This window comes from Impatiens glandulifera, chromosome 4 (assembly GCF_907164915.1).
Source record: "Impatiens glandulifera chromosome 4, dImpGla2.1, whole genome shotgun sequence".
Lineage (NCBI taxonomy): Eukaryota > Viridiplantae > Streptophyta > Magnoliopsida > Ericales > Balsaminaceae > Impatiens > Impatiens glandulifera.
The window spans coordinates 51,742,256-51,766,306 of record NC_061865.1 but is presented as its reverse complement, the minus strand read 5'-3'; the positions used below and the strand labels follow the sequence as shown (position 1 = coordinate 51,766,306).

The 24,051-nt window shown below is 34.7% G+C and overlaps 2 protein-coding genes across 3 annotated transcripts; both read right to left on the bottom strand.

The window, feature by feature from the left end:
- Nucleotides 1–1,414: 1,414 nt before the first annotated feature.
- LOC124933888 (THO complex subunit 2) lies at nt 1,415–18,277 on the bottom strand. 2 transcript variants are annotated; one of them, XM_047474330.1, is made up of 33 exons: nt 17,911–18,274; nt 17,697–17,822; nt 17,127–17,168; nt 16,977–17,036; nt 16,825–16,887; nt 16,060–16,140; nt 15,313–15,384; nt 15,183–15,230; nt 15,012–15,080; nt 14,797–14,930; nt 14,627–14,702; nt 14,118–14,311; nt 13,870–13,950; nt 13,525–13,732; nt 13,214–13,441; nt 13,053–13,133; nt 12,835–12,954; nt 12,694–12,753; nt 11,241–11,368; nt 8,569–8,665; nt 8,362–8,490; nt 7,412–7,515; nt 7,106–7,286; nt 6,734–6,909; nt 5,824–6,430; nt 5,638–5,742; nt 5,277–5,432; nt 5,111–5,191; nt 4,704–4,794; nt 4,357–4,577; nt 2,562–3,503; nt 1,809–2,092; nt 1,415–1,715 (listed from the first exon to the last, which is right to left on the bottom strand). In XM_047474330.1, the coding sequence occupies exons 1-33, from the start codon at nt 18,043–18,045 to the stop codon at nt 1,637–1,639; spliced, it is 5,259 nt and encodes a 1,752-aa protein (XP_047330286.1). In that variant the 5' UTR covers nt 18,046–18,274; the 3' UTR covers nt 1,415–1,636. The 2 variants fall into 2 exon arrangements, with proteins under 2 accessions (XP_047330286.1, XP_047330287.1); XM_047474331.1 differs by lacking the exons at nt 1,415–1,715; nt 1,809–2,092; nt 2,562–3,503 and having other exon boundaries at nt 4,502–4,641; nt 17,911–18,277.
- Nucleotides 18,278–20,800: 2,523 nt separating this feature from the next.
- On the bottom strand, nt 20,801–23,651 carry LOC124934398 (receptor protein kinase TMK1-like). Its single transcript, XM_047474924.1, has 2 exons — nt 21,500–23,651; nt 20,801–21,237 (listed from the first exon to the last, which is right to left on the bottom strand). Exons 1-2 carry the CDS (start codon nt 23,634–23,636, stop codon nt 20,831–20,833), a joined length of 2,544 nt encoding a protein of 847 aa, XP_047330880.1. The 5' UTR covers nt 23,637–23,651; the 3' UTR covers nt 20,801–20,830.
- Nucleotides 23,652–24,051: the final 400 nt, after the last annotated feature.

The following is a 24,051-nucleotide window of genomic DNA, read 5'->3' as shown; positions in this document are numbered from 1 at the left end:
ATAAACATCACTCGACTAGCTGTTTTAGATGCAAAAATATTGATCAAATATGTATAATTTAATTGTTGATCATTTAGTATATCATGTGACATTGTTGATCAAAGATTGTTAGCTCATTTAGTATATCATGTGACATTGTTGATCAGAGATAATTCTTGATTAACTTCATCTTTGAAAAACTTTTTTCTGGCGATGCAACTGTTATTAGTACATTTAACAAAATTTTATAGGTAATTTAAGTATTTTGGAATAAATCATTCAATTTTGTCATACATTGTAACATATCAATTGCTCTTTTTCATTGGTTAAATAGAATCTCACGATCAGCAATTCTGAATACAATTCATCACCATTAATGTTTGAACGTCCATCGTGACTCAAAAATTGTTGAAACTCCATACAAGACTTCATCAGGCTAGTTAAAGGCTCATGTTTTAACTTTTCAAATTCAATAAAAACCCAAATATTTTTTGATATTGTTTAAATTGTTCAAACCGAACATGAAGCGAAGATCGAGCTTGATCAATTATAAACAAAAAATATTTAACTCTAAAAGACTCTTCACCAGATTGTGTCACATCAACATTGTCACTTCATCAAATTATTTTTTCCTCGAATGATGCGTTTTTCTCGAAATTTAGGTTCAATCTCTATTTCACTTGCCATTTGTATAGCTTCATTAATAGCACTAGCAAATCCCTCTTCTCTAAATCAATATTCATATCTTCAGATTGAATAAACTTACTCATAGCATTTATTGCGTATAACAAGTTATACCATATTACCATTCCAAGCAAAAACTCAAAACACTAAAGATCATATAATGCTAAGGTCTCAGCATATTTTTTGTTTTAGAATCTTCATCAACTTTCGCTAAACCAAGTAAAGCATCTTTTATAGAAATCGTGGTAGGCTTTTACATCATATTAAATATAATATAATATATTATATATATTAAAAAAACATATTAAAAAAACGCCTCCAAATAGGTCCGACCCTGGTGGCAATGGTTCAGATCTCCACTTAGTTTCTCCCACCCTGATCATAGATTGATTACCCAGTTTGAGTGTTGGATGATTTTAAAATCGAATAATTCAAACCATATTCGATAAAAACGACTCAAATTCAAACTTTTTATAAGAACCACGTTGTAATAAGTTTGTTGAAATGTGAGTATTTGTTTTTGACCATATCAAAGAGAAATAGTTTTGTAAGATCCTACTCAGGCACATAGTTCAGTTCATGAAAGTTTATTGCCAGGGGGACAACAGATCTAGTTGATTCAAATCTAATTGAAAAGTAAATAAGCTGAGTTTCAAGCTACTTCGATTTCTGATTCTAAGAACATTGAGTGTTTGTGAAGACTAACTCATAACAAAAAAACCAGAAGATGTTAAAATAAATGAATAGCAGCTACAAAATAATATTTTAATTTACATTAGCAGAAAGTTATTAGTACAACAGCTTGAACTGATCCATCCATCCAAATCCACTCTACTGAGAAAAGTTATGATGAAATTAAAACTTCATGCACTCACTGCTCTGTCTAATGTTTTTTCCAGTAAAAACTAAAGAATTTGATTGATCATCATGACAAACATTTAGAAAATTGTCAGAAAATTTCGTTTCGTTTTATTCATTTGCGATGCGGCCTCCTCTTTGGTGGCGGTTCAACTCTTTGCCTCTTCTCGTCGTCCCATTCTCTTTCCTGCATTCTAAATCATACTCGTTAAGGGATTCAAAACAAGACTTTGAATTATTATTATTAATATCAGTTAGATGGATTTTATTTCTTTTCTCAAGGATACTGTTCAGTCTCTCGACGAGCCATTTTGCTGATTGGTTCCTTACGATCCTCTGTGTAAGAGGGACGTGGAAGAACAGCTGGCTTACGATCAGCCCTTTCTCGAGCATCATAAGATGATGAAATTCCCATAGCAACAACTGGAGTAGTAGTCGGTGCAGCTGGTGAATACTCCCCTGGCTCTGGCATTTGTTGTTCTCTTTTAAGCTTCCGTCTTTTAGAAGCTGCATCCATCTCTTCCTTTAAAACGCTCGCCCCCCTTTCTCTTTCCTTTTCCCTATCCTCCACCTACAATAGATCATTTTGTAGCATGTGATTACATAAATAAAAAGATAATAGGAAGCTAAAATTATCTACATTAATGTTCTCAGTTAAGGCCTTATCCTCTTAAGGGTCAAAGGGGGACGATTTCATTTTATTTTTATTTTTGAATTATAATTTTGTTCCCTAAAGAAGGCTAGCACAATCCCACACCACTTAAATCAGAGCGTTCTTACTAAGAATCGAACTTAGATCTCAACCTAATTTTGATCATGGATTTTTTCTTTGAAAAAGATTAGCACATCCCCGACTTAAATCATAACATTCTTACTTAAATCAGAGCGTTCTTATTAAGAATTGAACTTAGAACTCAACTTAATTTCGATTAGGGTTTTTTTCTTTGAAAAATGTTAACACAACCCCGACTTAAATCATAACATTCTTAGTGAGAATTAAACATAGCCTCCCTAAAGATGACTTCTGGGTAGAAACATACCTTTACTGATATCAGATCTCTTTCGTCGCGTTTCCTCTCACGAAAATCTTCCTCCGATCTCCTTTCTCTCTCATCATGTCTCGGAGAAAGCCTTTGTTGTGTGTGCCTACTAAGCCTTCTATCAGCATCTTCATCCGCCCTTCTATTAGCAACTGATTGGGGAGTTACATGAGGAGGCAACGGTGGAGGTGGCGGCAAGCTTTGCCCATGAAAACGCTCGTCACCTTTAGAAGATTTCCCCCTGTCGTCTCTACTACTTCTTTCTTCTTTACCTTTTTCAACAACCCTATCGAACCCCCTATCTAAAGAATGCTCCCTTCCGTGCCTTTCCATTGATCTCTCTCTAACCCTTTCCGATAGAATATTATCATCTCCACGCGACTTCTCGTGACGTTCCAACCTATCCCCCCTGTTATTATCTCTTGCATGTCGTTCACCAGCCTTAATATCTTTGTCCAGAGAATCTACTTGATAATGTTTTTCAGTTGACCGGTTCCTATCAGAGATTCGGACTTCGCCCTCTACATCTCTTGCATCTGATTCTCCTCTCCTACGTTTATTTACTCTGTCTAAATCTCCGGCAGGACTTGTTCTCTTCTGAGGTTTATCGTTTGTCTTTGAGGCCGTAACAGTAATACTATCATGCTTAGGAGAAAGGAGAGTTCTAGTTGAATGGACCTTTTGAATTTCTGAAGCTTCAGAACTACTATCATCTTTTGCAGATGATTTAGCAACGAAACTCTCACCTTTAGAAGACTCACCTGCTATATTGGAGGTTTTAAAAGAAGCTGGAACCGAATTACCATTCGCAGAACTTGCAGAGGAAATAATATTGTTTACACCACCCTGTTTTCCGATCTTAATGTCATCTTTACTTGGATCTTGTCTTGGTTGCTTTGAAAGAGACCCAGAAGGCAATGAACGTTTAACAGAAGCTCTTCCCTGTTAACAGAGGCAAAGTTCTTAGAACAAGACTGAAAATTAAGTGTCTTGACTTACAAAATTAAGTTGAATCGTGTGTTTGATAAAACTAAAAATTAAGATCTGAATACTAATCACTGAATTTTAAGTAACTAATGACTTAAATATGTGAAGATGAAAAACTGAATTAATCAAATAAAAAAAATCTAAAGTTTAAGATCTCAATATTTAAATTGGTTTGACCATATCTAAAACTAATATCTAAACAACTATATCAAGACTATTATACCCCTTTATATTAATTATATTAGCTAATAAACTCAATATATTAAATAGTTAAAATAAATACTAAGTTCTTTTTAAACTTATATTTTATAATTAGTTTAAATATGATCACATTTTTATCTTTTAGATGGTGTTAAAATTAATCTATGTAAAATTAAAAATTTGATTAATTATGATCAAAGAAAAGAAGGAAGAGGTTTGTTGTACTTGTAAGGAGAAAAAGATAGAAAATTTATAGTAATAATTTTATTAAATTTAGATGGATAAATTGATCTTTTAGTTTTTTTTAGAATGACAGGTTTAGCTATTTTCCTATTTTAAAATAAGCTAGACATTTTAGTTTTTTATTTTGAACATAATTTCACTTAAATATATAGAAATAAGCGATTATAAATATACATTATCAAATAGACTTATATTAAATGAGTCCTTAATATATTAAATTAAGTGATAAGTCATGTTATTCTTTATATGAGATTATAAGTTGTTTTATCACATACCTTCAGAGTGACCAATATTTTCCAAAGAAACGCGGAATCAATTTAAGCACATTTGTGAGTTAATACTAATAAGTGAAGTTGAATTATACCTCAGAATCTGCAGATGGTTTTAAGCCAGGCTTGGTAGAATTCTCTTCCATAGGTCTGTGAGCCGTTTCATCAATCTGCTTCTGATTTTCTAAGGCTTTTGATGCAGGCAGAACAGAAGGTTGGGAATCTAACCCGTTAGTTATCGAACCAGCCTTCGGTTTATTACCATGTCCAGCCTCAGATTTGAGTGAAGCACTTTCAGCTCTTTCCAGCTTCCCATCTGCAGGTAGTGTTCTTACATCAGGTCTTTAGGGATGTTCCCAGAATCTGAATGTTCAGTTCCTCTGACAACAATCTTCATCTTTAGAACAGTTAGACATCCCATTTTGTAAAGAAACTAAATTACCAGATAAAGGTTTTGGAGCAACTGATGCTGTTGCTGCTGGCTTCAGTTCAAGGTAACCCATTCCAAATTCTTCTTCAGACACCCAGGAAGGCTGCAAATTTGTAGAAAAAGGAATAATATTAAGACATGTTTGACGTAGAAATGTTATAAAAGATAAGGTAAGCGTATTTTTTTATGATGGCATGTGGGGTTTGATATTGGGCTATTTGGGGCTTTACAAAAAGAAAATCATATCCCTTCAACCATCAAATCACTTAATTTTAAATTACTAAAATTTTCTTTTGTATTTAAAATACCAAAACACCCTTACTTTACTTTTTATAAAATTTAAATTTTTAATACAAAAGAAATTTTTAGTAATTTCCCCCCACAACAAACTAGATCCAAACAAGACCGAGTCTTTTTACCTTTCTAGCAGCCAAAGCTGCTGCAACACCAGTAGCCAACACTTTGAGATCCTCCCTTTCATCACTTCTTATTTTAGCAACCTGTGAAGAATAAGGGTTAAGATCAGAGGCCAGAAGATAACATCAGCTTAAAAAGACTATATCAGCACATCAGAAAAGCCCTCACCCGTTTTTCAATGTTGATTCCACTTTTACGAGTTACAGGAAAGACACTTGAAATCTTCGTCAACATTATCAGAGAGTTTCGGATTTCCATGTACTCCGTAGATTCCAGACACTGAATCAGCAACCTCGTAATTCGCTGACTCCACTTCCAGTGAACCTAAAATAAACAAGTTAGAAAATTCTGTACTAGTGTGTGACTTTCATGTTTCAAGGTTACTATGGTTTACCTGAAATTCTCAGGTATTGCATCCTTTAAAGAAATATATACTAGATATTACAAACTATTACTAAGTAATATGTTTGGCAAAGTGAAACAATTTTTATAAGAAAATATCCAACATTTCGAATCAGGTCCATCTCACCTTTATAAACTGGCCATAAGTAACACGCTGGCTGTTTGGGTATCTATAATAGACAGCAAAACCCGGCATATTTCCACACTCACGCTCATATATATTTTCATCACTCTGCAAAAAGGTTGCAAGAAACTATTGAGAAAAATTCAACATTACAAGCGTAATAAAAAATTCTCAAGCCGAATAAAATACCTTCCAGTGGTAAGCAATTTTCAACGTCTCATACAAAAATCTCCCAAGCCGAGCCACTTCATATTCCGTGCAGCAACAAATCATAGGTTGTAGGGTTTTGCAGATTAGAACATCAATATGATTAACAGTGTTAAAGAATGGTGTTCCAAGAGAGTGAAGGGTGTGAACAAACATGGCACAGTAAACAGCATCAGGCATACTAAATGTACATCGTGGAAAAATACAACGCTGAAGAAATTCCATATTGATCTTTAAGGTGTCGGGACAGGAGCTCAGCCACTTGTCTTTCTCGAGTGCGAGTCTCCGACGAACGGAGGTTACGTTTTCTTCATGCTTATGGAATTCACTAGTTAGTCGGTCAAGAGATTCTTGAATTTTTTCCTTATCTTTCTTCCTTTTGGCAATTGCGGAACTGGAATTATCAGAGAGTTCTTCAAGAGCTTTAAGAGATGATCGCTGCTTGGCAATCTCTGATTGGTAACGATTTTTGGGAACATACAGGTCATATAGTGTTAAACCCCAAAACGTTGCATATAGATCAGGGGAAAGACTATTCCAAGCTTTTGAAGGCAGCATTGTTCTAACTGTAGCAAGAAGATCTGACCACCTGTAGAAAAAGAAAAAGGTTAAAATGGAAATCTACAGCAATCTAGTTCTATCAAACAACATTAACAATGACATTTTCCAATTTGGTAACCATTGTATTTGGATACGTTTTCAGATACAAAATCAAAAATAATTATTTGAATGTGTCTGACAAATTTAGTTTCCAAAACTATTATATAAATAATTTATGCTCACCAATATATACTACAAAAAATGCAGATCAAGTTTTCATGTAAATTCTTTAAAATCATAGGGATGGCAGTAAAATGTCAGTGACTGAAAAGAATAATCTCAGAAGAATTACGCTGTAGGTTTCAGAGGATGACCAAGATCCAAAACCAATTTCCCTGACGAATCTATATGTTCAATCTCCTTATCTGCTAATGCAGTTGTGTATTCATTGTCATTTAAAGGCCAGAAAACATTAGAATTCTGGGACTTGAAAAGCCTCATCACCGGACGGTAAATTAAGAAAGCCACCTATATCAAAACAAAAACCAAAGATGGTGTTAATAAGCAAATTGAGATTACAGCCAAAATAAAATTAGGTCTCTTCAAAAATATTCACTGGACAAAGGATGTACATATATAGAGAAAAGAATTGTCGTGGCCTTCTATATGAGGCCAATGAATCTATTTAATTTAATACATAAACGCAAAGAGAAGAAAGGTATACCTCAGGATCCAGGTGATATAGGTGAATAAGATCATGAAGAGATGGAATTAGCTGCGCATAAGCTGTAGATGGTGTAACTGCACTCCACAAGAATTCAACATATTGAAGAAGAGTTCCATGGCATCTGTCGAACTGCTCACTCACCATCTTAATATAAGAAACGTCAGCGTTTAAGACAACCCTGCACAGCACATTATTGAATTACTAACAACTCCCAAAAATGAGTTTGATACCAAAATGTATTTCCAATTTACGGAGCACATATAAGTCTGAGAATCTTCACAAGAATTACAGATCAAGACTTACACTGAGCGATGCTGGGCAATTAGCAATAGCAAAGGAATTGCTAATTTTGGTTCATCCTTTGGAAGTAGAGAATCCCTCAGCCTGTTAGTGGATTTAATCAATGCCTGCAATAATATTATGTAAACATTGAAAGTCATGCTTAGCCACAGAAAATAGAAAAGATAAAAGAGAACATTGGGAATAATATCAAGCGCCAAGTTTGGATATGTATAAGCTTCTGGAGATCAACAGAGCACCCAACTAATGAAAATATGTTTTTTCTTTACTCTATAAATCAGTAGTATCATCAAGTCCAGTATCTAAGCCTTATCCCACACAAAATTCACCAAAACAGGGGATGTCATTTCACCAATTGCTTTTATCAATCCTAGCATAATCAGTTAGCTTATCCTGTTGTGACTGCCAAGTAAGGTATCCTGCATACCAATCATTTCCATGATACCTACATATTCCAGTGGTTAAAAATCTCATTACCCCATTTCATGAGGCATAAAATTAACAAAAATATATGGGACAAAAAACTTCTTTATTGTTTTCTTATGAACATGGTGTGTGGGCCAGTTTGCGAACACCTCGACTAATCCCCAGGAATGTTAGCACATTAACCCACCACATCAAACTAGGTGCTTTCAAGGGGAATCAAACCTAGTACAAGACACTCTTATCTTCAGCTACCAAGGGTAGGTTGTGGTACAGACTCTAGTACACTAGATTGGAAACCAACTTATACATGCAAAACGTTCAAGTTAGACATTTTTCTAAGATGACTAGTTGCAATGCTGGAACAAGATAAAAATGGAGAAAACACAGTAACTAGATTCTTGGACGCAAAAGAGTACAACTAAATTGTCAAGCAAGTCGATAATAGTCTAAAGCAAGCCTATCCACATCATATCACTTAAAAAATGAAATTATCCATATAAAATACCATATCAGTCCAAAAGAAAAACCTTGTTATTTCGAGTCATTCCAAATGAGGTAGCTTGATATCGAAGACTGTCACTCCCGCTCATGTAATCCAACTGTTCCTCAGTCATATTTTCAGTGTATTGGACGTTTGCCATCTGCTGGATAAGCTCCTATTCATCATGGAAAAGTTCAAGTAAGCATAGGATTAGCATACACTGCAACAAACTATATGTAGATGCAAGAAGTACCTGTAGAAGAACAAGTTCAATTCCTTGCCCTCTTTTCAACTGATTAACAAGATATTGGAACAGGCCCCTTAGTTCCATTGATGGATATTTCTTGCATCTGCAAATAATACTACAGGTTTAACTAAAGTTCTATAGGCAAATTCATCTAAAGCCACATAGATATCTTATGAAATTTTTAACATAAAAATGTACCTTTTTGTTATTGTCAGAGAACACATATATTATGTAGCAATAATCAATAGAATAGACTAGCGCAGACATTTAGGGCCTATTTGATAAAACTGAAAATTGAAGATTAATTACTAAACATGGTAAATGCAAAGGAATATTATATATTATGAAACATAAAATGCAGATCAAGAAGTTAAGTGTGTGTTCAACAATCAACATGAAGTAGTAAAGTTGCATTAAATTGAAACTCTGCACTTATTTGCAGCTCCACCTAATAAATTAAGTGAGTAGACCAATTAAGTTACTAAACAGCTTAAAACAAAAAGTAATGTATTTATTCAGATCACTAAAAGCAATTATGTGTAATAAACAAAATTATCAAACACAGCCTAAGATTTTCAGAGCTTTCAGTCATTTGTAGAAAAACATTTTGGCTTTCCAAGAATCATCAGTAGATCGCTGACCAGTGATAGTGATGATGTAGTACTTCACATTTACAACAAGACACGGAAATTTGTTTTGAATGCATCCTGTCAAATACTTTTCTTTTTTTTGGGAAAAATCAAATACCTTTCTTAAACTAAACAAGATGGAGATCATATTCCTTATTAGTTACACAATTAAGAGATGAAACAATTTCAACACTGATCCATTGTGGTGGAAACATATAAGGTCAGAGATCAGCAATTAGTAATTAGATTACCCAACTATAGGTAAAATGAACAGATTTCTTAAGAGTATATTACTGGCACTGTGAACTTTCTTTCTTTCTCACCAGATAAATTCCCCTTCATTTTAGAATAATACTGGTCGCACGTTTGTAAAAAGGAATTGTACATAAGATATGATAGGCATCGTAAGAACCTCCAGTCTTTGCAGAATTGAGCAGCACAGTCATTATGAGACCTTTGACATATAGATAACAGGAACAAGATGAACCAAACTCCAGTGAATCACATTGAAGAATGAATCCGCTTCAGGTTTCCAATGTCCCCACTTCCAAACCACTCAAAGAACAAGAAATGGTGAAATAGAAGTGTATTGAGAATCCTAGAACTGGAGAACTGAGATGAATCTTGAAGTATCAAAATTAGATTTACAATTATTTGAGTGGAAGATCAAATCTCAGATACTCGTCCTCTACATGCATCCGCATCAATTGAAGAACCATCAACTGATAATCAACATGTAGCAACAAATGATTGGCACACATATATCCATGGTTGGGCCTAAAGATGGAAGATGGTCATGCTTAGCAAGCGATTTGAAAAAGAACCCAATCGATTTTGTACTATGAATCCACCAGCAACCAAAACCATGTGCAACTGGATCTCGATTATAGAACTACTGACAGCAATTCAAACAACCCAGGAAAAATAATTCTCTTCTCTGATGTGCGACCAAGCCTATCTTCATAATAAGTAACTCACCATGTGCACAGATTACTAATAATGGATTCAATAGAAGAGCTATTTAAGGCAGAGATCACTCTGTTCAAGACTCAAATCCAGTTCTCCAAGGATGGCGTATGTCTCCCCTAATATTTTCATCTTTGATGTGCGACTGAGCTTAACTTCATTATAAGTAACTCACACCATGTGCATAGAATTACTAATAATGGGTTCAATAGAAGAGCTTTTTTAAGGCAGAGATCATTTTGTTCAAGACAGTCAAATTCGTTCTCCAAGGATGTGCGAACAAGGTAACATCAAAATTTCAAATGTATCAATTGGCCTCCTTATTACGGCCTGCATCTGCTTCTGACAATTACTCAGGAAACCCTCCCATTACAGAAGATTTGAGCAAATTTTGTCCTCGTATGAAGACAGATATTAAACAGCAAATTTGGATTAGAGCCCTCCATTTAAGTATGTATTTGTTTTTTACTGAAATCCTCACTATAAACTGAGATTTTCTTCTCCTTGAGAAACTCGGTCCATCACCCACTCTCAAGTAGGCCCAATCTGATTTATAACCCACTCCTCTTCAGAGGTTAATTCTTACACTGCTTCAAGTCATGAAATATGCATCACCAATCCTATTAAACATGAGAAGAAAGGCTGAAGAGCAATCTTTATGGAAGAGAGCATTTCACGAGAAATCATGCAATTTCCACAATCAAAGATCCAGCAACAAGTTCTTTCAGAGACTAATCTGCAACCCACAACATCGGGTACAGCATCACATGTAATCTATTTCTACATTCAGCAGAGAACGCACATTTAATTGCTACTACATTTAGAAGGTTACTCTACATAATAACCAACCCCACATTTCCGTCGAGGAAAAATTTCCCCATTTAACAAACAGAAAGCTATGGTAATCATCAAAAGGTTATAATTACTCTAAGCTTCATAAACAGAACAATAACATCAACATGAAAGATCCAGTTAACGCAGCACACATAAAACCAGAATAAAACGTAAAATATTTATGCAGGTTGGTGGCACTAAAGAGAAAAGTATATAAATTATAAATAAAGAGGTAATAGATTGACATACAGGTGACCCCAAAATGACGCTAATGACTGCAGCCAGTCTGATAAATTAATCCCATCATCTTTCAGCTTATCACGTCCACTTTGTGCCAAGCGTTCAATTACCACATACTCCAGAATATCATACTCCAGCTGCATGCATTCATAAGGTTAGAAAAGAAAAAAACTGGACAATTTAACACCTACCACAAAGATCAAATCTAGAAAGGTAAAAAAAAACAGATGTGAAAGCACAATAATTTTTATGAAAGCAAAAACAGAGAAAATTAACAGCACTTTGAACAACATTAAGCTGGCCTAAAAAGAGAAGATTATACCCTTATAAATATAGTGTGGATATAGATATTGGTTGCCAACTCATGGATGGGCATAATTTAAGAATGGGATCAAATACACCTTTTCCAATTTAACTAAACAAATCATCAGTGACAGAAGAAACAAGAGATTTTTAACCGTAACAGAAATTGAAGGAACAAAAAGTCTTGAATGAGATACAGATATTGGTTGCCAACTAATGGATGGGCATCACTTGAGAATGGGATCAAATACACCTCTTCCAATTTAACTGAACAAATCACCATTGACAGAAGAAACATGAGATTTTAACCATAACAGAATTTGAAGAGACAAAAAGTCTTGAATTAGATACTTCCAACCATTCTTAGTACTATCTTTATGAAAACATGTTTGGCTTCCCCAGACCTTCATCATCCACAAAGCACCGTCATTGACAATATTTCCATTGTGAACATACTTTTGAGATAAGGTGTGGTTTTAACAAACTGAAAACAATTATCTACCCTTGTTATTTCATTTTGTGTTGATGACTATAGCATCAGATAAACAACAATAACCTTAAAGATCTATAGGGTACACCAGCTAGATGTAAAATACAAAGAATAATAAGTAATGATGATGATATTAATTCTGCTCCACAATAAAAGAGGGGCCATTTAAAATTCTTATGTTGTTTTCTTATTTATTGTTTTGTTTTTTACTTCCCTTTTGTGCATCTTGCGTTCTTTTTAATAAAAGTTGACCTTTTTCAAAAAAAAATAATAATTCTGCTCCACAATCAGAAAGAAGACTTCTCACATTTTATATGCAACATGAATGCATTGTCTAGAGATGGATTAGTCCATATCCACCTCAATAGGTCAAATCTATATATGGGATATGAACACTAATTAGTTTGTTATTTTACCATTTAACTAGTAAAGTTACACTTAGATGCAGTAAACATAAGAAATATATCAATAAGAGCTAAGGATAACATATTATCATCACATTACAAACTTGGATACTAGTCCAGATTTAATTGTTTCACTGCAGCCATGAACATAAATTGTCAATTTGTCATATATCCTCTTTGTGTGTGTGACAGAACAGTGCGGAGGATAGAGAGTGAGGAGGGGAGATATTCAATGATAATCTCAATACAAGAAAGAAAGTTGCACCTGTGTCAAATACTTGAATGCATCCACTACAGGAGCAATCATATCCCTGTATGCCTCTATCTGGAAGCAAAAGTCATAACATAGATCTGTCATTTTTATCACATAGTAAGGAAAAAATCAAATTCTTGATTAAGGACCTACCTGGTTAACAATTGTCCGAAGCACAGTCATTGGACTAGCATGAGCAAGTTTTGCAACCATTCGACCTAGCTGCTTAAGGTTTTCCTTAGCAAGTCGCTTCAAGATCCGCCTAGTGTCCAACTGATTCAAAGAGCAAACAATAGTTTATATGTGACTGAGAAAAAGAAACAGAAACTACGCAAGTCAAAAATATTGTAGAAATAAAAGATTTGGCCTACTTTTGCTGTTTGCCTAGCAACCAAGATCATTGGAGTTCGCTCGTCATCTTTCTCCCATTCACCATACAAACGATACCGCGCCTACACAAAAAACCCTCTGAGAAAACATGTACACTGTAATCTACATGATGGCATGGCATAACCTAGGCCATAATACTTACCTCATAGGGAAGAAGATTCATAACTTCCCATATCACCTGCCCCACAGCTGGATTTGCAGGAACCAACTGCAAAGAAGGAAGCAGACAAGACCCTAGTGCTTCCTCAATTCTCAACCTGGCTTCTTTCAAGTGTAGGCGAGGGTTAACATTTCCAGAAGTTGAAGATCTATCCCCCGCACGAACAAATTCGACTGCAGAAAGGTAGTAGCCTTTCAACACTCTACATACCTACAAATGATGTATTTACACAATACAATTAGTAAGTAATAATCAGCTATGATGTAGGATCCTACAGAACCCAAAGTATATACCTTCTGCAGCAAAAGGGTATTGCGATATAGATAAGGTCCAACAGAAGCAAGCATCTCAAACAGCTCTTTCGGAACATCAATAAAAGGGTTTTGAACCAATGAATTCGTCTCCATCAAATCACAGTCACTTCCTAAGGGTAAGCTAGTATTTGATCCAGAAGTTTTACGAACAAGCTCATATGCTGGAGATAGAGATTTCTGAATAAGCCTGAAAATGTCCAGGATACAGAATTAGAAGAAAACTAATTACACATGCAGAATGAAATAAGAAAATGCATATATATGGAAATGAAGATTAATAAATATCCAACTAAACTTGACATGAAACAGTAATTGCACATTTACCTAAACATCTCATCGCAAATTTGGGTATGTTCTGCAGGATTCAGAACGGAGAGACGGTCAAAAAGTATACGTGCGTGGTACCTGATCATCCATTAATACGGTTACAAGTCCTTATCAATTTAGAAGTTAGAAAATAAAAGCTTGGCAATTTTAACAATCTCCCAAGCACAGAACAAGGATTAACCAATGACGTAATAAAGGACCATAATCAGCTTAACTAACACGTAATAATAGAGGCACAAGTATACCAGTCATCCACAGAAAGAAATCCTGTTAGCAAGCCCAAAGTCTGATTATTTCCAAGTTCTGAAGACCATGCAGAAACAGCTTCACTTTCTATATCTAAAGCAGCATATAGGTCAACAGTCACATCTCCTGTCTTTTCTTCCTCCATCAGATCCTTCCCAGTAGCAGCAAGATTTATCTTCCCAATCTTATTAGCCTGAAAATTTCATAGGCCAAATGGTTAGAATCAACAGATGTTAACAATGTCTAAAAGGCTGTCAAAAATCATCATGAAAGACTAGACAAAAAAAAAATTAAGATGCCATGATAATCTGCACATTAAAGACTTGCTGCCCATTAAGAATTTGGAGCCCATGAAATATACTGCTGTGTACCCAGATAAAAAAAAAGTAAGAGCACATAAACAGCTTCCCTACACCTATGTTGAGATTTATAAATAAATAGTACAGTGTGAAACGACATCCATGATAATCTCACGAGTATTTATAATCAGATAAGTGAAACAGTATACCTCTTCAAGCCGTTTAGAGGAGAATGCATTGTATTGTTCAAAGGCCTCTTCATCCTTGGGAAGCAAGTGCACATATCTGATAACGCAAATTCATTGGACATGCATAATCAAAATGCATTAAAGGGAGGTGAACAAATAATAAGTACTTGTGATAGTGGAAGAAATTTTACATGCTATCAAGATCAATAAAATCTCTTTTAACCAACAAAGCAGTTAGTTGATAGAGACTGAATGGTACAGTATGATTAACTTCCATCCGCTGATAATATTGAAATTTAGAACCAAGGATCTGTGAAGCATGAGACTGCAAAATAGCATAACAATAAGAGAAATTAGATCATTCACCAAAAAATATCATTACTAACATCACTCCTACAAAAGATACCTTTGGAAAAATGGGAATCAGGTCTAAGAAAATGCTATTATGGGTCTGAAGCTCAAAACACTCTAATACCTGGGATATTAAGCATTAATCAGTAATAGGAGAGAAAATGTAATACAAACTTGTACAGAACTACTTAACATCAAATACCAAACACATAACCTTAAAACTTACAATGTCAAATACACGATTTGGATCTAGGTCAAAATGTCCAATTAATGACTGCAAGCATGATTAGTGTTAGAAAATATAGGAGAGTTTCAGTACAATAATAACAAGAGATTACATTGAGATCAACATAGACCTTAATTATGCCAACAGTGGCTGTTGGAGTAACTTGACTTGAAGCATCAGAACCCTGACTAAGAAGGGTAACCTGCAAGAAATGGAACAAGTTAACCCCAAGGCTTCAGTTATACAATCATTACTTATTCAGACAAACAAGGGAAAAGTAAGCACCATTAATGAGCATCTTCAACTGATAAATAATGAATATTGTTAAACTTTATCAGAATAAAAACTCTAATCCAAAATAAACTAAATTCTAATTAGTAATTTCTTCATGCGCATAGCACTGAAACTTGTACATACATTATATTATGTTTTTGACAATGTGATGAGAAAAGCAATGTCCCAATGTGAAATATAGAACTTCGTCGTGCAACTCAGAACAAAATGTCATTTCGGCTTGTTTCTAGTTTATGTTAGTCCACTATGATTTCCTTTCTCCCCTCTCTTTCCCCATTTTTTTTTCTTTATTATCACTATTTGTACTGAAAGAAGAGTGTTATGGGACAACTTTATTATTACAAACTTTAACATTTTAAAAAAAGGTCAGTCCTCTATGATTACATTCCAAAGGAAGGTGATTTTACAAATTACGCCCAAGTAGTTATATGGAAAAGCACATTTTTCTTCCCATTAGTGCTCACGGCTAAAAACAAAACAAAGAAAATCAAGTACCAACTTTTCAAGCCATTAAGCCTGATTCATGCGTTAAAGTAGAAATAATAAAACCAGAAGTAAAAAAGGGAACTATCTGAAAAAATACCAGCTTTGCATAGCCCTCACTCTCTTCACGAAGAAGATTAAATTTGGTTTGCTGATACAAGAGACGCGTGTTTACTCGAACCTGGAATAAGCAGCTCAAGAAAATTAGAATACCAAGACTTGGCAGAACCATTAATAACATCCTTGGATTAACTCTCCAGAAGAAGAATTGAGAATTCATAATAAAGCTAGTTAGATTGCTACAAATACTGAAGAGAAGCAAATTTTTACCTATAGTGTAAACCAAGGAGTGAATGGAAACTAACAGTGCAACATAGATGTTAGGTAAATGCAATCCAAAACAAGGTATGCAAGCTCTATAATTCCAAACTGTCTCTTTGTATCCTTGCACTTCACACCTTATATACAAGTAAATCTGACTTCAACTATGCATATCATTTGAATATTGATTTCTCATATGAACACCGGTTTGATTTTCATCTAACATACAGGTAATAGTATCTCACGTCACTAATGCATTTTAAGATTCACAGTAATACATTTTTCAGAGGTATGTATGCAGCAATTCATGACTTCACCTTTGGGAACAAGGTGTCTAAACCCTAAACCAAGTCATGGGTTTGAGTGGCAACATTATGTAATCCAAAATATTAGAAATCAACTTTACAAAATATGGTAAACAATCAACTTAATCACTATTAATTCCGTATCATGCTGACCTATACAGCCATTAACCTTTTACTCTATGTGGTACACATAATTAGATTGCAACTATGACAGCATTATGAACTATTTTTTGGACTACCTCTTTAGATTTCAAATCTGCAGCTTTAATCTTTATCATCTCTGACTCCCACAAAAACTCTTCCTGTGCATTATGAAATACAGATAATGTATCTTTTAAATTCTTCCCTGATGCCAATGGAAAAAAAATCAACAGAGAGAGTAGGAAATTACCTCACAGCGCTCTTGAAAGAGTCTCACTGGGACTAGTGCAGATTCGACCAGCCACTTTGCCTAAAGATGAGAGGGAGAAATGAACCAACATAAACAAGGAAATACATAATAAGGAAATACATAATAAGAGTAAGTTCTTTCAGTACTAACCAATCTAATGAGTCGAGATCTATAATCTCCAGGGAGTGTAAGCTGCAAAATGACAACTTGGCCCATTAAAATTCACATTATTACCATGTGACAACATAAGTACAACAAAAAAGCAGTGACCTGATCAAACAAATAATCACTGTATCAGCTGTTATGAGACTCGAAATGCAGCTACTGTGAGAAGGTCATTACAAAATAGTGCTTTCATATATAAACTACAACACTACAATGGTTTTAACAAACAGTTTTACTTGTTCATAATGGGAACTCAATCCTTTGATCCTCAAGTGGAAAATACTAGCGGGAAGGTTGATTAAATTCATATTACAAGAGTTCCGTGATATTATAACATATTGACATTTCCATGAAACTGATGCTTCACTGGAAAGGTGAATTATCCTAAAGGTTTCAGAAACACTAGCTTTGAAATAACTCCCAAGTATATATGCACATCATAGCAGCATTTCTTCAAGTTCTTTAAACTTAAGAAAGCAAGATAAAAGATGAAAACTAAAACAATTTCCCAATAAAGCACAAAACTGTTAAGAAAATCCCAATCGAAAAACCCACATCTTGACACATTTGTGCAATAATATCAGCCAAATTCGAACTTATCGCCTCATCCGAAGATTTATCCAAGAACTCAGCAGAATCCAATGCTAATTTACACTTTTGAAATGGCAGCTCCCCTCGAACCTAACAACAATACAATTCAACAAAACTCAGAGAATTAAGCTGAAATAAGTCATCAAGTAATTAAAACAAAAAATGAAAGCATACATACCACTGTCCAACAAAGCTCATAGAGAAACCGAAGAACTGGGACCTGTTTAGGAACCTTGAAACTGGTGTTTCCTTCCTTCCATTGACGAATACAATCCGTTGTAACGTATAAACACTCTACCGGCGGAAGAGCCATCCTGGTGAAGGGAAAACTAGGGTTTTTTCAATTGAATTGTATGTAAGAAGTAGTAGTTGCAAGAACCACCGTTCACCCCTTAGGGTGAATTTTATTCTGGCGTATAGATTGAGAGTGAAGATTTACGATTTTCGATACAGTTTTTGAGAGGTATTATAAGGGTTTTTGATATATGGAGCTGGATCAAAGTCGGCTCTTTCTCTCTCTCTCTCTCTCTCTATACGGAAACACTGGTTCTGTGCCTCTGGCAATGGTCGTTTAGCAGAGATTTCGGACTTCGGAGCGGAAGAAGACGGGTCGGGTTTCGGATCAGGTCGCGTGGATCTTACGAATAGATTTGGCGATAGGATAACGGCTATATAAGCCCAATTATTTAAAATTGTAATACTAATTGGGCTGGTAACTAAGACCCAAAACTATAGTGCAGCTTAAAATTGGGTCCATTTACTTTTGGCCCAATGGGTGACTAGAATCTCATTGATCATATGGATTCTTATAAAAAGAATTTATCATTATTTATTAAATTTTAATTTAATATACAAATATTGTCACGGAGTTAAAATATAAATTTATTTTAATTGATTTGAAATCATATTAATTAATTATATAAAAATAAATAATAATAGTAATAACTCATAAAAAAAACAAATGTTAGAATTTCATTATCAATTAGAACATGTGATAACTTTGGAGATTAGGTTAGTTTTCTAGGTTAAAAATAATAATTATTACTCAAATCATTTCATATTATATATTTTCAATCATTAAATCATTTAATTCATTAATTATAATATTAAAATATTTTTATTTTATTTTTATAAAATTAAATTTTAAATATAAAAAATATTATAGTAATTCAACAAATTAAAAATCTAAAAATGGACCTTTTAAATAAAACAAATAACTTTTTTTCACTAAAAACCCTCAAATAACATCATACAAGCTTTTAATAGTTAGGTTTTAGACCCTCATCAAACAAGGCTTAAAGATAATAAATCTCTTACCCTAAGTTTAGACCCTCACACTAATCAACACCTTTAGTGAGTAGATATGTCATATTTCTTATTCAGCAATACCATTTTTTATATATATTTTTTTAACTTTTAAATGTTTCACAATAATTCTCTTTACTTCAATTATAATTTGAGTGTGATTCGAATATGGATTTTTTAAATTATAATTTGAGTGTGATTCGAATATGGATTTTTTAAATAGCACTCTTGTCAATTAAATTAGCACTCTGGTCAATTAAACTATCATAACGAAATTTTTGTAATATATCATATCTTTGTTGTTCTATTGGTATTTATTTAGTTACAAACCCGGAAAATAATTGAAGAAATCCGTAGCAATAATTCTTGGCCAACCAGATTTGAAAGATAGTTTCTAATTGTTTATGAATCATATTATTCAAAAAAATGGCAGGCTTCATATTTTCTTATGATGAGAAATGTCCAACAAACCCTAACAAAATAATGTCACAATCTAAAGACATTTTAAAAGGGGAAAAATGTTATAAAATGAGAATGAGATGGGTCATGCCTATGAGAGTGTAGATTAGAGGGAATAGACACAAGACAGACTATCTAGAGAAGAAAACAAAACCTTCTTTTAGAATTGGACCCCCTTAAAACTATAAAGGTTCTATTTCTTCGTGTTTATCCTATAAAAATAATAATTTAAATATATCAAATTTATAAAAATAATAATTTAAATATATTAAATTTATAAGAATAATAAATTAAAAAAAAACTGAGTTTGAATGATAAATCATGTTAGTTTGAGAATAAATTAACAAAGTAGGTTAGTTTGGGATTTGAACGACAAATTATGTTAGTTTGAGAAATCTTCCGCCAATGAGATTGTGTTAAAGATGAACATTGAATTCTCGTCATTTGTTGTGTAACAAACAATGAAGTACCTGCAACCAATATATTAGAAAAAAAAATACATTTATAATCTATAAATAAACAACCCATTAACTTTATTTTTGACATTCTATCCAACAATTTGCATGTAATCTATATAACCTTTTATCACAATATTTGTCATTCTAATTATCAAATAAAAAAAGATAAATGTATAATTTTAAAAGAAATAAAAATTAAAAAAAGTATTACTTAAAAAGAACACTAAAATGTATTACTTAAAAAGAACACTAAAATGAAAAATAACAGTGAAATGAGAAATATTAAAAAATATACCGTTTTCGTTTCACAAGAGTTTTAGAACAGTGTTATATTGAGATGCTCAAAGAAGAAGAAATAAAAATTAAGAATCAAGGTCATGCAAACGAAAAGGAAGGAGAAGACAAAGAAACATTAGCAAAACAAATGACAAAAAGAAAAGCATGTCATGTTGAATTCGCTGTTTTTCGCAACTTTGTCTGTCGTTGTTCCTATCATTCCTCTTTTAATAAATAACTAAATATTTGTAATAAAGACAACTCTTTGAGATGGGCACATAGAACACGACCCTTAATTGATTCATCTATGTCACACTTCCATTAGAAATTTTAAATTCAATTTCTCATCTCACTCTAGGTCGAAACAACTTCTGAGAAAGCGGTTTTTTCGTCCATTTTTACGAGATTCGATATGAAGGTAAGTCATTTTCTAAAAAATAGTACTCGCTTTGAGCATGTTATTTAAATCCATTATCTTTGCCCAAGGGACGTGGGCGAAGAGTTGGGCGTTGGGCCTCCAACTAATCAAGGCATTGGGACTCAACTTTATTTAAATTTCGAGTACGAATACGAACTGCCCTTAAAGACGGGCGACCAATTTTAATAAGCGTACACATACATGTCCTTAAAGTCTAGTTCAGACGGTTTCCACAGCTCTGATAGAGAAGACAGTACATTAACAACATTACCCATGTCTGGTCTCTGGGTTGGTTCTCTTGAACAACAGTAACTCGCTAGTTCAGCAACTGTTCGGACACTGCCAAGGGTACCCTCATCGAGTTCGATAGTTGGGTCAACTGCTTTTGGGAAGGCCTCTTTGTCTATCATTGATCTGCGAAACCAATCGACCAGATGAACACAAATTTCTTCCTCTTTGGTATCGTCATCCACATCATGAACACCTTCTTCCTTTAGGGTCTCGTCTAATGCCTTTCGACCTGTTACCAGTTCCATTAGGATCACGCCAATTGCGAATACGTCGATTTTTGTAGTCACTCGGCCTGTCACTATAAAATGATAGGTTCAATTATATTCAAGGTTAGCCAAAATGTAATCATTGGGTGTAATCACATATTCAAGGTTAGCCATAATAAAGTTTAGGATATTTTGATTGTTTAACCAAAAATATTCTAATATTTCATCAAATAAGATTTGTTTTTCTTCAAATAACTCTACATAAAACAAGCTCTTAGTTATAAAAACATTGTCTATATATAATATGTAAATCATCATCTACAACAAATTCAAATTATATTGAAGGAAGTTTACCTGCATACTCAGGAGCAAGGTACCCAAAAGTACCCGCAAGCTTAGTGACAACGAAATCCTTCCCCTCCGGGGCAAGACGAACAAGGCCAAAATCGGCAACTTTAGCGCGCATATCATCGCCCAAGAGAATATTGGAGGGCTTAAGATCCCTATGAATAAAGCTTTGGTGTGCCAATCCATGAAGATATTCAACTCCTCTAGCAACATCAAGAGCAAGAGTCAACCGTTTAGCCCATTCTAACGGCTTCAATCCTTCCTCTTTCCATTGAAAAAGATGTCTACTCAACGTCCCTTGAGGCATATACTCGTAAACAAGCAATCTCTCGTTACCTTCCAAACAATACCCGAGTAGAGCGACCAAACGCCTATGCCTAACTTTAGTAAGAACCGCAATCTCCGATTTGAATTCCTCCAAACCTTTGTCCGTCAAGACCCCCGATTCCATCCTCTTAACCGCGATCTTAGTCCCATCGTGGAATTCCCCTTTGTAAACCGTACCAAAACCGCCTCTCCCGAGTATATTCTCCTCGTTGAAATTGTTGGTCACGTTTCTCAAGACCTGAATCGAGATCACCATTGTCCCCGTTTCAATCACATTAGGACTCTGTACTCTTCCGTATCGTTTCCTCTTAGACATGTAAACGAAGAACGCGCCAAAAGCTACAAGGAAAACGAAGCATGTGGCTCCGATAACAACAGAGCCAATAATGACTCCATTCCATGACTTCTTAGAGGCGGTTTGAGTTCCATTGTCCGAAGGCGAACTTCCACTAACGGAGGGAGGACTTACAGTATCTTGCCCAATATTAGGGTTTCCATTTACATTAACTAACACGTTAGTACTAAAAGCTGGAACTTTTCCATGAATTTGGTTATTTGAAACATCTAGATCGGTTAAGTTAGATAGAGTGGTGAGTTCAGCTGGTATGGTACCGGAAAGATTGTTGTTGGCAAGGATTATCTTCCTGAGAGAAGGAATCGATGAGAAACTTGGAGAAATTGTACCAGTAAGACCCATTTTAGCGAAATAGATCATGGTAATGTCGCCATTAGAGCAAACAAGACCAGTCCAGCTTTGGCATGGATTGTTTCCTTTCCAGTTTTGTGCAATTGAGGACGGATAACCTAAAGATTGCACAATCTTAAGCAGAGAACTAACTCGAGAATCACAGGGAGCTCCAGGGGTTGATAAACAGAAGCTATTAGAGTTTTTACTCATATCAACTTGAACAGATGGATCGAAAATTGGGGTTGGACCTTGTAAAAGGTTGTTTGTCAAGTTTACAACCTTTAAGGAATCGATCTTCGTTAAGGAGTCCGGTACCGGACCTGTAATTCTGTTGTCTCTTACACTAAAATCCTGTAATATCAGCAAACCGGAAAAATCAGGGAGAGGGCCGGAGAAGGCATTATTATGTAGCCAAACCTGTTTCAAGTGTGTCATGTTCTGTAAAACAGCGAGTGACCCATTAAGCTGTGATGTTCCTTGTTGTCCGTTCAACCATAGGTTTTGAATCGACGAACCAGAAAACCCCGCCGGTAGTTCTCCTTCGAGATTGTTGAAATCTAAACGAAGGTCGGTCAGTCCGGGAAAGTTGGCGCTGTTGAGAAATTCAGGGATTTTTCCGACCATATTGGTGGAGGTGGCGGAGAAGAGTTTGAGAGTCGAAGCTTCTTTAAGACTGGTTGGTATCGACCAGGGCGAAAACGCGTTGTATTCAAGGAAAACCTCTTGAAGAGAAGACATAGCAGTGAAGAAATCCGACGGGATTGAAGAGAAACTGTTATTATTGAGAAACAAGAACTTTAGAGAACTCAATCCCGCTAAACTAGGTATAGGTCCGCTTAACTGATTCTTCATCACTTCGAATCTAATCAAAGACGTAAGGTTAGATAAGCTCGCCGGAAGTGTACCTCGGAGATTCTGGTATCCGATTTGGATACTGGTGACTCGTTTATCGTTCGTACAACTTACGTAACCCCAATTGCAGGGGTCCGAGTCAGTCCATTTTAACGAACTCGGCGATCCGATGCTTTTTTTCAAATCCTGCATTGCAGATGTATCGTCTGCGCTTGACTGACAGAGAACGGAGACGAAGATGAAAAGAATCCATACACTCGAAAGAGGTTTTAGCATTTTGTTTTGTTGGGAATAGAGAGATTTTGAGAAAGAAGATTTGGTTGATAATATTTGAAAAAGAATGAATAATCCCGCGGCTATGTTGTGGTGTATTAGTTGGGATATCATTTTCGTCCAAGGCCGTCTTTGACGGGTGAGTGAGTTCCCATAATACAACAAACAAGGTCAAGAAATGAACAGCAAGCGTGTGAATCACGGTAATCTATTATACTTTTCCAACTTAGTTTTTTCTTTTTTTAATTTATATTAGAGGAGTGATAGTGAGGGAATTTGGTAAGAGAATTTAGTGAGGGAATGACTTGACATCACATTCATTAGTTGTTGGAAAATGTAAAAGTGGGAGGAAAGAGAGAAAAAAGAGAAATTATTTGATTTTTTCAGCGATATTATGCCAAAAGTAATTCTCTCACCT

What these genes read in the sequence shown, in the direction of transcription:
- LOC124933888 (XM_047474330.1), bottom strand. Translation starts at nt 18,045, where the DNA reads ATGGCTCTTCCGCCGGTAGAGTGTTTATACGTTACAACGGATTGTATT. An exon ending in ATGAGCTTTGTTGGACAGTG is followed by an intron (nt 17,823 to 17,910) that starts GTATGTATGCTT and finishes TATTGTTGTTAG; the next exon opens with GTTCGAGGGGAGCTGCCATT. An exon ending in CAAATCGTGTATTTGACATT is followed by an intron (nt 15,081 to 15,182) that starts GTAAGTTTTAAG and finishes TTAATATCCCAG; the next exon opens with GTATTAGAGTGTTTTGAGCT.
- LOC124934398 (XM_047474924.1), bottom strand. Translation starts at nt 23,636, where the DNA reads ATGCTAAAACCTCTTTCGAGTGTATGGATTCTTTTCATCTTCGTCTCC. An exon ending in CCTTGCTCCTGAGTATGCAG is followed by an intron (nt 21,238 to 21,499) that starts GTAAACTTCCTT and finishes ATCATTTTATAG; the next exon opens with TGACAGGCCGAGTGACTACA.